Source organism: Myotis davidii, unplaced genomic scaffold (genome assembly GCF_000327345.1).
Source record: "Myotis davidii unplaced genomic scaffold, ASM32734v1 scaffold174, whole genome shotgun sequence".
NCBI lineage: Eukaryota > Metazoa > Chordata > Mammalia > Chiroptera > Vespertilionidae > Myotis > Myotis davidii.
This window is the reverse complement of record NW_006289087.1, coordinates 2,048,509-2,064,582: the sequence shown is the minus strand read 5'-3', so window position 1 is coordinate 2,064,582 and position 16,074 is coordinate 2,048,509. Positions and strand designations below refer to the sequence as shown.

Sequence of the window (16,074 nt, the reverse complement as noted above, 5' to 3'; positions counted from 1 at the left end):
CAGATGACAAAGCGGTTCTTGCAAAATACCATCTGTATGTCATACTTTAAACATGTACTCAATTAGACTTAAAACGATCTCTCTTTGCAATCTAGACACTCATACTAGAGTACATACCGGATCAACTTGCCATATGATAACTGTTGTATCTTTTGATCCTGTTGCTAGTTTAGTGCCATCGTTAGAGAATTTACAGAACCACACTTCATTACAATGCTCCGTAAGGATCTGCTGAGTATAACATGGGAACTGCCTCCTAAAACAAAGAAGTCCACAAATAGTTATTCGTTCAAAATTGATTAATCATAATGACAAAGGTTAAACAACTGATAAAACTTCCTTGGAGATCAAAAACTTTAAAAATAAGATAAGAATGCACTGATAATCTTAAAAATCAAGTTTAGTGATTTGTCAAAAATGGCGGTATTATACATCAGTCAAAGCAATCTCGAACTGCCTCCTAAAACAAAGAAGTCCACAAATAGTTATTCGTTCAAAATTGATTAATCATAATGACAAAGGTTAAACAACTGATAAAACTTCCTTGGAGATCAAAAACTTTAAAAATAAGATATGAATGCACTGGTAATCTTAAAAATCAAGTTTACAGTGATTTGTCAAAAAAGGCGGTATTATACATCAGTCAAAGCAATCTTAGGGGAAATCAGTAACCCAAAATCTGGTTCAATTTACAATTTATTCTTTTTAAGAGCCATCTAAAATCAGAGTAGCAAAATATTTTTTAGAAAAGACTGATGCACAATCAAAATTATAGGGCACAGAGCTAAACCCCAAGGACAGATGAAGTCAGGGGAACAAATAGAATAACAAAAACCTGATTAAAGCCGGACAGACCTAAGATAAAAGTAATACAATAAAGCAGACCAAAGAGTAACCCCAAGGTCCCCTATGCGCTCATTCCGATGCATCAGCAAATTAAAAACGCACCTGGAAAGCTGTTGAATATTCTGCTGAAATGCTCCCAAGATTCTCACCCACAAGAAAAAGACAAAACCCCTCCAAACAAAGACCTGCTGCGGGTTTGCTCTAAGCAGCGGTCACCAACTGGAGGTCCACGAGGTGCTCCACACACACCCACGCCCCTTCTTGGGCATGAACTTTCTACTTCCTCCTAAAATCTGAGGGTTCCCCGGGCCTTGCAGTCAGGGGAGCAGTGGGCAGCGGCGGCTCGTCCCGGGCAAACCCCTTGGTCCTGCCTCCAAGGCCCCCTTTTCTCTGACTTCCCAGTGAGCTAGCAGCAGCCCGGCCTTGGCTCCCTCCTTTCCTACGACGGTTCTCGGAGCCGAAGCGGAGCACCGCCTCGGCTCTCCTGCTGTTTCTTCTACCCCGAGTCCTTCCTTGTCCCACTGCCCCCGGCTCTCACAGGCACCCTCTCAAAATAAATGAATGAGAATTACAGGGCACACAGCATCCAGTCTACTGACAATCAGTTACATTTGAATGTCACTAACATGGTAAACTGTCACTATTTTATTGTTACTTAAACTTTTAAAAGACGAATAGCCCGCTGTTTATTAGAAGACTAATTTTGGATGTATACAAGTGATAGTTTACCTATGTATTCAAGTAAATTTAAGATTTAAGATGGTGTTAAAAAAGTATCAGTACCTTCCCAAATAAAACTGAATGTAGCATTTCAGATGCTGAACCTTAGCATTTTAACTTTCTATAAAATATTACATAATACTTTACTTAAAAATTAGTATTTGCAAAGCAATCTGTGGAGACATCTTTCCATTGATTGCTGCTGAAAAAACCCCACCAAGTCATTAAAAAACAACAACACAACCCTATTCTTTACCGGTCAAATTTAACAAAAAATTAGTATACATTAACTGAAAAATGTAAATAATGTACAATCTAATGAAAACTTTTAAGTGCTGATTAGGATATTTTAAAAACTTATAATTTAGCCCCAGCCAGTTTGGCTCAGTGGATAGAGCGTCAGCCTGCGGACCAAAGGGTCCTGGGTTTGATTCTGGTCAAGGTACATACCCTGGTTGCAGACTCCTCCCAACCCCGGCCCTGGTCGGGACTCATGCAGGAGGCAACCAATCAATGTTTCTCTCTGTCTTTCCCTCTCTCCAAAAGATCAATGGGAAAATATCCTTGGGTGAGGATTGAAAAATAACAGTTATAATTAACTTTATCATAATTTTCTATTCTCCAGAAAGAACAGCCGGTATTTTATTTCAATGCTAAGATTTAGCTTTGAAAATATAGTTTCTGGTTTCAATGCTAAAATATAGTTTCTAAAAAGGAGTAAAGCAGATAGTAAGAAACATCAACTTTTCTTTTGAAGACCAAATATCTTCTATCATTTACTTTCAAAGGTATTGGTATAGAAGTTAAAACACTTAGGAAAAATGTAGGTCACACTCTCATAGATTTCAGTTTCCAAACAGGAAGGCAATCTCTTAACCTGCTGACACCTTTGAACCATAAAGTCTGCCATAAATACCTTCCAGTGTATTCCACCAACAATGAACTCAAGAACCAAAAAAAGATTTGGGTTCAAAACTGCCTTAATTTTTACACTGGTCTCAAATTCCCTGAAGAAGCTATGAAATAAGAAACCATATAGCCTTTTAATCTATTATCTCCTCCAATCTCTATTCAATTTAAATGAAAGACTTACCTACTCAGAGAATAATCTTAAAGAGTAAAAAGGGATAAAGGAAAAGGATCTTTATTTTCTTTAGAACATTTAAGACATGCACCAAGTAATTACCTAGTACTTTAAGATAAATAACACTTGAAATTTAAAAACAGTAGCACAAATAAATTATTTTTTATTGCAACTAGGGAGAATGAGGTGAGAACTCACCTACACGTGAAAGTAGCTTATGCATACCTAAAAAATTATCGTAAATCACAGTGCATATGTGTAAGTTTGAGAGTTATTCCGAAGTTCTTCATTTCTCCAAAGCCCTCACACTATGTATTTCTGTCCTTCCTAGTCAAGCTCCTTCCAGTTCTTCGGTGCTGTCGGCAGAAGAGACCGCCCGCACACACTGCACTGCTCCTATTTGGTCCCCAGACCCAAATCATTTCCTTCCTGGAGTTTGAAAGATTTCACAATTTGGTGTTTTTTTCCAGTATCTTAAAAATTAAAAGCTACATTTTCATTTTGGAGTTTACTAAAATAGTAGGGACAGTTATATTCAAAATACTCCTAACATCAAAAGTGAAGCCTGAATTTTTATAAGTTAAACAATGTATATAGGTAGCTATAAAAACAAAACCCACACCAGGGAGTTAATATTGTTAGTCTAACCATTTTTAGCAGAACTTTCATTAGGAAAAAGTATTTTGGGGCAGGAAATAATTTGGGACCAAGTTAAAATAGCCATAATGTCCAGAAAAAGAGCCACTAAGAGATCTCTGGCATTCAAGGACACCAAGCACTTGGACCCTGACGTCCTTACACAATATTCCTTACAAGTCCTTACAAAAATGGCCAGAGAGAGAAAATGACCAGCCATGGTTTTCCAGCTTCAGGTCTCAAGGGTGGCTTACTGTACATAAACATATAGAGATTTATCTTACTTTTCAACTTCAGTAGTTCTAGCTTTACTTATGAACAAATGCTAAATCAGACATGAATTGTTTTATAGCTATAGGATAAAACTAAAAAAGGAAACATCTTATTCAAGTTCAAATCGAGCTTTTAAAATGTTAGCCTACTTCAGAATTTAAGTTTTCCTCTTACCTGCTACAAACATGATCTATAAGCAGAGACACAGAATCTAGATTATTATCAAGTTTGGTATTGTGATATAGGCACCGATCCCTCTGTAGTTCCACCGCCTGCCGCAGGAGAGTCTGTAAACGCCGTGGGGGAAGCATCACTGATGGTGGTAAATATGCTTTAAATAGAAGAAATTTTTAAAAAGAGAAAATTAAAAAATAAAACAGGATAACCTTTTACATAAGACAGTTACTTATCTTCTGCTGCACTTGCCCCCACCCTAATAATACTGTTCTTAAATAGAGCAGTTCTGGGTTATGAAACAGGAGCTGTATGAATATTTATTTGTCTGTAGATGTGTTGCCACTAGAATGGAAGATACTTGAACAGGAGGGCTTTAAATATGTGGATCTTCTAAACAACAAACAAAAAAATCAATAAAAAAGAAATAGGCGGCCTGGCAGGTGTGGTTCAGTGGTTGATAGCCGACCTATGAACCAGGAAGTCATGGTTCAATTCCTGGTCAGGGCACATGCCCCGATTACAGGCTCGATCCCTAATAGGGGGTGTGCAGGAGGCAGCTGATCAATGATTCTCATCATCAATGTTTCTATTGCTCTTTCACTCTCCATTCCTCTCTGAAATCAATATAAATACTAAAAAAAATAAGTTAAAAAAAATGAAAAAGGCGGTAACAATGAAAACAAAATTAAAGATGATGTATGAGAGGGAGACTATGCATCACCAGAAGTATAAGAAAAATCTCCAGTTAACAAAGAACAAGTCAAAATCCTACAACAAGCCAAATTCTAGTTGCTTCTAGCGCCAATGAAAATTCAAGGAATAACTGGTGTCTTGATACTGATACCAATCTATTCTGATCCTTTAATGTCTAACACCTCCCCGTCACACTGTTTTCTGATTCTCAGAATCTCTGTTCTCAGATCAACATGAAATATAAAGAATAACATGGCTTAAGCACAGAGGGAAAGGTCTTTTATATAAAGATGTGGCAAAATGAAACTCCTACCCCAAATTGGAAGCCACAGAACATAGTTGAGGGGAGGGTAAGACAATTTACAGAAGAAATCTGGGCCTTATTATTGAAAAGACAATATTTACAACAGTCATGGTTTACATATATTTTTTGCCTAACCACGGCACTTTTCCCACAAACAAAATCTTACGGGGAGCATCGCTACATAAAACCAATAAAAGGGGAACTGCCTGGGACCAGCACCCTCTCACTGCCTCTGGAGGTTAGCTGCTTAGACTCCATGGTTTACAGAGTCTCTTGATGGACTTCCCCACCGCCTTTCCCTAAGTAACCACTCAGTAAGAGTGTGTCTAGACACAAGCCCTTCTAATTGGCTCACAATAGCTACTTCTCATCTAAGAACAAATACAGAGACACCCAAAAATTAAGACTCTTACTTTGAAGTTTGTCCAACAGTTTTGATCGGGAAGCTGTTCCTTTGCCTTCCCATTCTGCTTTTGCACGCAGGTCTTCTGCATGGCTACACATCAGATACCTAAAAACACGACAGGGAAAGAACCAAATAGCAAGTCCTTTTCTCTGGTTTAAAAAGAATTGAAAAATACTGATTCTACTCAAGATAGCTAGTTCTTCCTAAGAAACATTTATCAAGAATAAACTTCTGGAGTGGACCCAATTCATTAATACAACCTGGCATCTGGATATAATTAAAAAATGTCACATAACAGAAGTAGCTAAATACATGTAATTGTTATATTATCTATGAACATATTCTTATATATATTGTAATCGTTATCTATATATAGCTCCTATTGTGTGCCAGCCTCTGTTCTAAGCACTCAACATCTATTATTACTTCATTTAATGCTCATAACCATCCTGTATGAAGTATGCCCTATTATTCTAGTTTTATAAATGAGGAATTGAAGACAAAGAGTTTAAGTCACTGACATAGGGTCAAGTTAAGAGGCAAAGTAGGAATATGAATCCAGACACTCTAGCTGTAGAACTTGCTCTTAACCACCATGCTAACTTAACAGCTTTCACTAGTAATACAAAACAAAACCTTAAAAGTTATATTAATTAAACAAAACAACATACCTTTAAGAGATTATCATAAACGTCACTCAAGAAATGGTATAATTGGACAACCATCCTTGTGTCATCCTGTGAAAGGTCCTGCGATCCCAAAGCAGGAAATTTGGGAACTGCTTTCTTACTCACTATCTGTGCCGAAGGAGGCATAAACGCTAAAGTTCATGGACTCTGGAGAATACATGAGGGCCCCCTGCTGGAAGTGTGACCCTGACCTGGTTCTGGCTCTTCTCAGAAGAACGGGCTTTAAAAGTAAAAGAAGTGAAGGCATTATTCAAACATGGAGATTAGACCTGGCAAGTAACTCTCCTCCTATTTTTGTCTGTTCTCAGACAAATCTGTTCTTCTCACTTGTAAAGAGGGCATGAAACAAGGCAGTAAGGATTAAGTGAGATGGAGTATGAGCATATGAGGTACTTGGTCCACTTCCTGGTATACACATAGAGCTTAATAAATGATAATATAAGTACCAGAAACCTGCCAGTTAACCCAAGTATCACCTCCTCCTTTTCTTAACTGCATAAAGCATATTGCACTTAGCATTTAAATCAATTAATAGCCTTTCACCCAACAACAGAACTACTTGTTCTCTTGCTATTTAGTATATAGAGCCTTAGCTGATGAGAACTTAATTTTAAAAAATAGTATGAGTAGTTAGATTTAAGCTGAATACTGCAAAAATTTGGTTTCTAAAATAACCTTTGGGAGTAAAATTTATTATCAATAATTCTGAGAAAATAATTTACTTTTTAAATTTTGCAAAAATAACCTACAATGGTTTCTGTGCCCTTTTGAAAATATTACACCTTAAGGTTTCAAAGGAAGTCACATGTATAACTGAAAATACTGGACTGAGTTCTGATGTCAGTTCCACATCTTGTCACCTCTAGGCCATTTACTTATGTGCAATAGTCTAGGGACAAACTTGATGAAGCTCACTGCAGAATAAGACCGCTGTGATGAAAGTGTATGCATTACTGCCAGAGCAGAAAAGAAAGCCCACCATGTGAATGCCACTTAGGTGACACAGAAATCAGACACCTCTGAAAGAGGTAATCCGCATGAAGTAATGTGTCAGCTGCAATACTGAAATATCCAGAAGAACTGACTATTTCAAGATGTTGTAGTGGGCCAAGACCAATGATTTTGGAATCAGTCAAACCAGGCTTTGAATCTTGGCTGACTTACTAGCTGTATCTTGGGCTGCTTGCTTCACCTGAGGCTTAGTTTCCGTATCTGCAAAAACCCTAAAGTGAACCCTGTACATCTTAGGGCCTATCTTTTTGTATATATTTGAAAACTCATGTGTCAGATATTGCTCTACATCAGGGGTGGGGCACCCTTTTTCTGCCCAGGGCCATTTGGATATTTTTAACATCGTTTGCTTAATATAAACTTATGTTGCTATGACGAGATCGGGCGCGTTCAGGGTGGTATGGCCATAGACTATGTTGCTATGAAAAAAGCTCCTAGATACATTGAATTTCGAGTCCCACCTGCGGTTGCATGGCCAGACCAAATGATTTCACGGGCCTTATATGGCTTGAGGGCCAGACATTTCCCACCCTATTCTAGATGCAAGGGGCCCTATCATATAATGAAAAATGCTATAAAGAAAAACAAATTAAAAACAGAGTGATATGACAGAGAATGCCTGGTGGGTGGTCTCAGGAGCGGATATTTGGGTTGGGACCTGAGCCAACTATGCAGAGATTAGGGGAAGAGCATTTAAGATAAAGCGAATAGGCAGTAGATGCCTTCACGTTAGTGTCACTACAGTAATGAACCAGGGAAAAGAGGGCGGGAAAGGATCCGGGCCCTTGTGGGCCTGGGCGTTTTAAGCATGCTAGAAAGCCAGTGGACAGTTTTAAGAAAGGAGAGAAATGGTTAATGCATGGTTTTGCTTATGTGTTTCTATGGCTGCTGTGCGAAATACGCATTAAGGGAGGGAGAGGCGCTTATGGCTTACCTAGGGTAGAAATTGTGGAGGTGAAGAGAAACGGACAAACCTGGGATGTTTTAGAGTTAGGCCCTTTCCTGTCTTCTCTCCCTCCTGCCTCCTGGGGCATTACCTTTGCCTTTCTCTCTAAGTTCCAGTGCCCTTCTTCTGCCTCTGAAACTTGTTTCCTGAGCTTATGCAGCCCAGCTGGTTCACTTCTACTACCTCTAAAATTTTCTAAACAAATTTTCTCTTATAATTTTTTTTTTAAAAAAGCAAGGATGAGGCTTAAGTTTTTTGTCTGAGCAAGTGGGTAAAAGGTCTTACCATTTACTGAGATGAGGAACAGGTCAGTGAGAGTGAAGTGGGTAGATGGGCAGCCGGAATCAAGAATTTTGTTTTGAACATTTAACTGAGGCACCTATTAGCCAAACGGAGACTGTCAAGTAGGCTATTAGATATGTACGTTGGGAGTTCAGATGAAAGGTGAATTTCAGAGCCACCGGCAGATCGATGGTCTGTGAAGGCAGGGTACAAAATGAGGTACCTTGGGAAAGTGTTTAGACAGAACAGAAAGGAGGTCCAGAACCAGGCCTTTGGGCATGCTAACTTTTAAAGGATTGACATGAAAATAACATGAGGTTGTACATATGAAGTGCTTAGCAAGGACCTGGTAAATGGTAAGTGTACATTAAGAGAATATACACATCAATTCTGGAAACTTCATTGCTTATTAGTTTTGTAGAAGATTCTGAAATGGCCTTTCACGGGCAATACATATTTCTTCTTCCTTTTACCCACTTAAGTATTTCTCTATTCTAATATGGAAAGCTTCCTAGCAGGACAAAAAAGAGTACATCTATAAGTGACTCTATCCAGGTTAGTGTTACCTAAGAATTTAGCAATATTCAGATCTTGGAAAAATGTTAAGAGATGTGACTTTGAAAGCTGACCTTGATAAAAGTAACAGCCCCTCCATCAACCTGGAGTCTAAGAACTAGGCCTTCTTACCCACTAAGAACATGAATGCGCTCTGTATTGTATTTCAGTGGCGTCAATTCACAGCGTAGAACCTGAAGGGCCTCCAGGACCTTGCCATCCTCCAGGTATTCCAGGTACTTCTGCTGCAGCAGCAAGAACTTCATCCTCTGACATGACAGAAAGCAGCAGTCAGGGGAAAAAAGTTGACGGAAGGTTCAGAAAATGTTTGTGCCTAAACAGAACAGTAGAAACCATTCTACTACGCCCTTTGACAATAACTTTTTAAAAAGCTTTAATATGACTCAAAATATTTGGGTTTAATGGAGTCACAGCATATTAAATGTGACTGTGCTCAATTTCATGTCTTAACACAACAGTTTTGAATAATCTCAAATTAGATACGATCATTAATGACATCGAAACAGGAAAGAATAAATTCTGCCCTCAAAACATTCACCTAGAATTTTATTTCTTCTATAAAAATTTAGAACTATTTACAGCACTCTAAATTTTCTTTTTAAAAAAAGTCTGGGACTTTTATAATGGACAGTGGGAACATTTTAGGGAACAGGTTTTGGAAAAAAACACAGAAAATTTCATTAGTGAAGAGATTATTTAAAATCCACAAGGTGAAAGAAGGACTGAGGAGACCAGAAAGCAGACCTGGAGACATGAGGTAGAAGTTGCAAAGTGTCAGATTTTGGCTTATCGAAAGTAAGAAGAGCTGCCCAGCAAATGGACTAAAGGTTGGTGCGCAAAGTACCGAGTTTCCTGGGCCTCAAGTGGACAAGCATAAGCCTGACGGGACTCACTCTACAGGCAATAAAGGTCCAACTCAAAGGTTTTTAAGAAGATTCAATATTTGTATTTGTGGGTTGGTAACAACCTGATCACTGATACACATAACTATGAAGCACAGACAATTATCGGCTCTTTCCCCTTAAAGGATAAACCATTTCCAACTTATGAAATACTTCCACATGTAGTTTTGTTTTTTCCCCCTGAAATGTGCTGGGCTTCAGTGTTCTCTAATGTTCCTTTACTATATTATTTTAACTGGAAAGTAACTTGAAAATCTTAGCAGCTTTTTGCTAAAGCAAAGAGAGATTTATGAATATCAAGTTTGGTATTTCTTTTAAACCTTAAACCAATTAAGGACACTGCCTAGAGGGACTTTCATTATATCTGCTACCCGGGGAGCTTGAAGCCAACTGATGTACATAGAGAACCTTGTTAGTAGATAGGAAGTGTTAGTTATACTTAGAGAATCCAAGAAATAGTGGTAAAAATCTCAAATCCACTTACTTTAAAAAGCATTTACTGCTTACTTTAAACACATTAAAATATACTTCTCTCAAAAGATGGTTTGAAGAAATTATCATTTATGTATGGAATTAAGAGCATCCTATAACTGCTCTACAAGATTTCCTATTAGGGAGTATTTAGAAGAAAGGCATAACCTCAGCTTATAAAAATGACTAGCTCTAGAGAAAATAAATAAAAACAAACCCTCTCATATAGATTAGGCACACATTTAAATACATCTTTTATAACATACATTACTTATGCTTGGTAATAATCTAATCTTAAAACTATAGCTAAAGACCAATAGGAAAAATTTCCAACTATGAGATAAGCTCCTATAACTCTAGAAAAATTAAACTTACCAAATTTTACCCAAAGTTACACTGACTTAAATGAGCACTTCAAAAACAGATTCGTTTTGAAGATGCTCTAAAAATTGTTGCTGTACATGCAACCGTAAGTTTACTTTTATATATCAAATTAAAAAATACTTTGGAGTCCATCAGGTGACAAAAAACAAAAACAGAAGACTAAGTAAAACAGAACAATCTAAAAATGAAAACATATTTGAAGTTCATTCTGGATATTCTCACCATTTTATCCTTTTAAAAACACTTCAACTCTTTATGAAGAATTCGTCTATTTCCATTTGTCAGTATACTGGTAAAAGTTTAATATCACATAGTGTTTTTGAATCAAATTTGAGAATCATATTTTGTTACAGAATTTTTAAATTTAAATGTCACATGGAGCTGGCCAGAATTTGCATTTCATTTCTTCACTAAATTTTCTTAACAATTGGTAATTTGGGGAAAAATTTTTTTAATTCAGGGCAAATTTTTAACTTATTTATTTATTGGGTATCAATCATTACGTCCTATGCACACCCCTCTGCCATTCCAATGTGTGTAGGGACAGTGCCCCAAGTGCTGTTTCCCCCTTATTTTCCCACCAAGATCCTGCTAGAACATGTTATTCTCTTTCCATGGGGCAGAGGAGGAGAGGAGAGGAGAGGAAGGCAAGAGAAGCCAATATAAACACGTTTTTCTGGGCACAGGGAATGCTATGAAAGCAGCGCAAGAACATTTCTCTCTGAGTCATTTTATCCAGATTAAGACAAAGAATATCCTGAAACTGGTATCAAATCTTGGTGGTGCACATGGCAGAGAACATGCTGCCGGCTAAGCACAGGACGATGAGGCTGAGAGAGAAAGTGCTTCTTCTACCTAAAACCAAGCGTCTGATGCACATGATAAGGATGGCGAGTAAAACTGTGTTTTACTTCCCAAAATTTAAGGCACAAAAATGCAAATACAGTTTCAAGAAAATAAATATCTTTCAAAAATGATGTTAACTTATTTACTAAAAATGTTTTAAAAAGAAGGCAAAACTCAAGTTTGCTGAAATGTGGGATCAGGGCTTTACTCATGGTTTTTTAAAAGATCACGTGCTTCTTAAATGAAGAAGGAAAGGAAAGAAGAGAAAGTGAACTCTCTTTTCTGTTTCCCCAACTCCTAATTTTTTAGATTATTTCTGGTCTCTGATAACTTTGCGGCATCTTTGGGTCCAGCAGTTTTGCTTTCACTTGCTATCTAACATAAACTTGACATTGGTAAGTGAATAGGACAGCTTTAAAGATAGTTTCACATGGTAAATCTGGCTGTTGCCTACCCAATATTTGTATTGGTTTATCCTTTCCTCCCATGTAATTACACTGAACTCAATGTTGGGGGGGCGGGGAAAAAAGAACTCAAAAGTTACGATACACAGGAAGTGTGTTTATCAAGAACAGCCTCTTAGCCAACTTAGTAGTGGTTCTGACTAACTCTGGAACAAGGTTTTAACCAAGTTATATCAATTAAATGACTCAGAGGAAAGGGGAAATGAATTATATTTAAACCATGGCTCTCAAAACTCCTCCCTATTTGACTTTAAAATATACTACTTCAATTTTGCACATTAATATTTGAACAGTTTCGTTAAGCATTTCAATTATATTGAAAAATAAAGAATCAAACACATTTAGACATATAGGAGTTTTTTATGTTGACCTCAACTACCCACCCCAATTCCTCAGACATGGCTAAGCATATCTGAACCCAAACTAAAAAAATGTTGATTCATGAGCTCAGCTTCCAGAAAATCCAGAGCAAATTCTGCTATTTCTGGTATTATTTGACTGGAAACCATTTAAAAATATGGGGAGTAGGGAAAGGGAGGTGCGCAGGGGAAAGTGGAGAGTGATCAGGTCAATAAAAACATTCAGGTTTAAAAAGTAAAATACAATTTTAGTCTAGACTAAATCATCAAGTGTGTCTGGCTATACAGTTAAAATAATTATGTTAAAAAAAAAACCACCCACCAAATAGTTGTCTTCTACTACAAACTTATGCTTACATTAGATTATCTTCTGGAGGAGGAGGGGGAGAGGAGTAAACCTAAACATACTTAGAAAGGTGAAAAAAAATGCTGAACTGCATTTTTAAAAGCAATTGATTCATCAATGCTTAAAGTAAGATAAAACTGGAACCCCTTTCTTTGTATAAATACCTAAACAGTTTGATGGCGTGAGGCTCAGCCAGAGATTTAATCTTCATCTTTTATTAGATCCTAGAATGTTCTATAGACTGAACAGGCTGTAAAAAGAAAGGATTCCTCCTTATTATCTAAAACTACCTTTATTCAGTTAACATGTTGCTTCTAATGAAGGTTTCTAATGAGATACAATAATAATCTAAATCCAATACAGAAGTCTCAAATTACTATAAAAATTTAAGAAAAAGAGGAAGTGAGCCTATTCAAATTTTTACTACTAAATTACAGATACAATTTGGGTGAAGCTTAAAAAAGGAAAGCAATCCTCCAAGAAATCACATCCTATTTTAAAATAGTCCATGGGCAAGTTCGTTACTGTCACCATATAAGCAATGCTAGCTTGTCTGATGGGAAAGGAAACCCGATTCTTATTTTGGCTTTAAATGCCTTGGTTTTATTTTAGGGTCACCTTCCACCCCACCAGAGCTAACAATTTATGAAAAGCTGGCCAGTTAAAATATACTTAGGTGTTTTTCTTTTTAAAACTCCAAACACACTAATTGGGGAAAATTTAGTCACTGGAAAATTTGTAATCCTTTTGAATATAGATGTTTATTTTAACTTCTGTGTTTTCATTTTAAAAATTGACCATGGAATTGATTATTCCATGAGTTAATTAATAATCAACCATCTGATTCAATAATAACAAGTTAAAATTTTTAGTATTTTAAATACTTAGTAAGAGAAAAAAAGATAATCAATTTAAATGAACCAGTATTTGTTCATATTTGTTTGCACCTTTAATTCACCTAAAGGCCATTCTCTAGGATTATATAATTGTATAAAATCACACGAAGAATTTGAAAACTTTTGTAATTAAGATTTGTTTTTAAAACCCCAAAAAACAAAAACAGGAGACTCTGTAAGGTTTACAGACAAAGGCAGAAAGATCAATGTTTGACCCAATTAAAAAAAAATCAGAAGTAACACTCATGTACTAATATTTAACAAACAGCTGGTTTCCTTACTTCACTTCCTATTCACCCTTGTCCCTCCCCCACCAGACAGGAAATTGCTTCTGACAACAAATCAATCAGCTAGAAGCAAAAAAGCCAGCAGGAAGAGGCCAGGCAGCTGATTCTTCATGGTTTCCAATCACAAGCGCTTAGAAAACACTGTATCCCCTCTCTCTCAGCGGTATCTACTGCAGAGGTGAAGCCTATCAGTATAAAAGATTCACTGAGACTTATGAGAGAGGCCACCCAGTCAACTACTCAATTGATCTTGTTGGGGAAATAAGGCCAGTACGCAGAACCCAATGGTCAAACACACATACAAACCCTCACAGAGTCATACTTATTATACAGACTTTGACACTGTCAATTCACACAACTGGAATGCAAGCATGGGAAATGGTGAGCACACCAACAGAGCTGGGTTGAATGAACTATAATTATAATTGCCAAAGATGAACAAAATTAGTGTCAGCTCCTTAAGGCCTATAGACATACATACACCCAAATACATTCTTTACCAGCACATTCAGTATTTTTAGTAATCTAAATGTATAATTTATCCTTGATTCTAGAAGTATAGAACTCCTATGAAACAGCACTATAAGCATTATCTTTCAATATAATTTTGTATTGAGCGTAATTTGTAAATTAGGTTCAAAGAGGCACTTATACACGATTTTAAAAATAGAGCTCGAACTTTAACAAATCATAAACATTCATCTTAGTTTATAGATTTAATTACATGAAATTTAATTCTTTTTAGGCCTTATCTTTTATAAGAGGCAGAAGCCTAGAGTTATCAATAACCTATTAAAATAAGCATAAATGTGAAACTAAGAACAAAAGTGTATTTACCACAATTATTCCCAACAACGTTTGAGAGATTTCAAGTGCGCCTCTTACCACAATAGCATGAGGAGAATGCACTAAAGGCTTTAGTTCATTCAGGTCATTTTCTGCCTGCAAAAATCGGTATAAGAGAGAAACAGAAATGTCACAACCTGCACGTCAGATATGTAATGTTAGCAGCAGTCACACAGCTCTATAGGCCCTACTTTACCTTATCCCAGTCTCCTTCCATGACATGATTTCGGAATTTGGTGGCAGAAGGATGTTCTAAACGACATCCTGACTCTTGCATGAGGAGATCAACAGTCTGGCTGCAGGAGAGATACAGTGTAAAAACGACCTGCCCAAGTTCAGGGTTCACTCTTCCAAACAAGCGAATGTCTATGAAAACAGTTGCCAACGTTTTTCAACTAATTTCAGGAAGAAAAAAGAAATAAAGAGCTTTCATGTGCTTGGCAAAACCAACTCGATTTTTAAACTGCCACCTTCGATTCTATCCAGTTAAGTTAAAAGCCTTCCTGAAACCAGAATCAAAGTAAGTTCTTTCTATTCTGCCATTTAATGCCTCAAAAGTTTAAATGAAGTATAAAATTCCTAAAAACATGTTATAACCAATTGGTTCAATAAATGGAAAAAAACAAACATACACACACGCAACAGGATCTCCCTAACCTTACATTTCGTAAGATAAAAAATGTTAGCTCCATACAAGGTGATAGCGATGACTTGCCATTGGGGGGGAGAGTCTGACATCCAGACATCATGTTTGCATAGAAATTCTAGTAGGTCAGTCTTTAAAATGGAAATAAATCCAGCCTCAAAAATCATCCCCTTTCTCTCTATCCTAAAAATAGCCAATTTACTATGGTGTGGGTTCCAAACAGTCACGAGGTATTTCCTCCTGCTGCTGTCAGCTTGCTTCTGGTCTCAGTAAGACGCTGCTAGCACTTACAAAGCCTATTTTCATACTAATTCCTTTTCCTTCGGGCAAAGAAGGGAAATCTTCCTATATCTCTCTTTGGAAGCATAAAAGGCTCATCACAAGTGGCCCGGATATTTTGACACCTAAGAATCTTCCTTTATCAGTTCTGACATGTTTGTTTATGTTTCCATGTTTTCTTACTCAGCCCCGGTTATTTTTCAGCTAAACAGTGCCATCAGCCATCTGCCCGAGAATCAGAATACTTATGTCACCTTAGAAAGTGCTCCTTCCCCTTCCCCAGAGCGAATGTGGACCCAACACGACCACACGGGCTGGCCCCGGAGCGTGTTTCAATCGCCAGCCGCTGGGAGCTGGGAAAGGCTGTGGCCTGTTCCCCCTTCCTCTGCCTGGGGCTCCTCGGCACCCCCCAACCCGACCTCCTCCCTCGGTTTTTCTTTGTGCACACACGGTGGTTTGGGGCCAAGGTCGCCGCCCCCCTTCACCCCATTTAGGTTCATCAGGCCGCCTCAACTGTATTGGAAAATAAACGATTCACCGGATCAGATGCCCCCTTTCAGAGGCAGTAAATCGGGGTTCCGGTGGAGCCAGGGGCAGGCCCCGGGGGGACACACACACACACACACCCGGCGGGGCCTCTGCATGACACCCGCGCGGCCTCCCCCTCCAGGACTCCCCTCCGAGGCGTCCACCCTCCTCCCCCAG

At 37.8% G+C, this 16,074-nt stretch overlaps 1 protein-coding gene across 6 annotated transcripts in view; it reads right to left on the bottom strand.

Annotated features, from left to right (window-relative positions):
* WDR26 (WD repeat domain 26) overlaps nucleotides 1-15,874 on the bottom strand; it is a 36,083-nt gene extending 20,209 nt beyond the window's left edge. For 2 of the 6 annotated variants that reach the window (XM_015562356.1, XM_006761255.2), the window contains exons 1-7: nucleotides 15,855-15,874; nucleotides 14,641-14,740; nucleotides 14,436-14,540; nucleotides 8,755-8,891; nucleotides 5,147-5,244; nucleotides 3,734-3,890; nucleotides 118-256 (exon numbers count right to left, since the gene is read on the bottom strand). In XM_015562356.1, coding sequence (XP_015417842.1) covers nucleotides 118-256; nucleotides 3,734-3,890; nucleotides 5,147-5,244; nucleotides 8,755-8,891; nucleotides 14,436-14,540; nucleotides 14,641-14,740; nucleotides 15,855-15,859 — 741 coding nt within the window. In that variant the 5' untranslated portion in view covers nucleotides 15,860-15,874. Of the gene's footprint in view, nucleotides 1-117; nucleotides 257-3,733; nucleotides 3,891-5,146; nucleotides 5,245-5,810; nucleotides 6,049-8,754; nucleotides 8,892-12,579; nucleotides 12,666-14,435; nucleotides 14,541-14,640; nucleotides 14,741-15,854 lie in introns of those variants that run through there. The other 4 variants (XM_015562357.1, XM_006761256.2, XM_015562358.1 and 1 more) reach the window with 3 other exon arrangements.
* Between the last annotated feature and the right edge of the window lie 200 nt (nucleotides 15,875-16,074).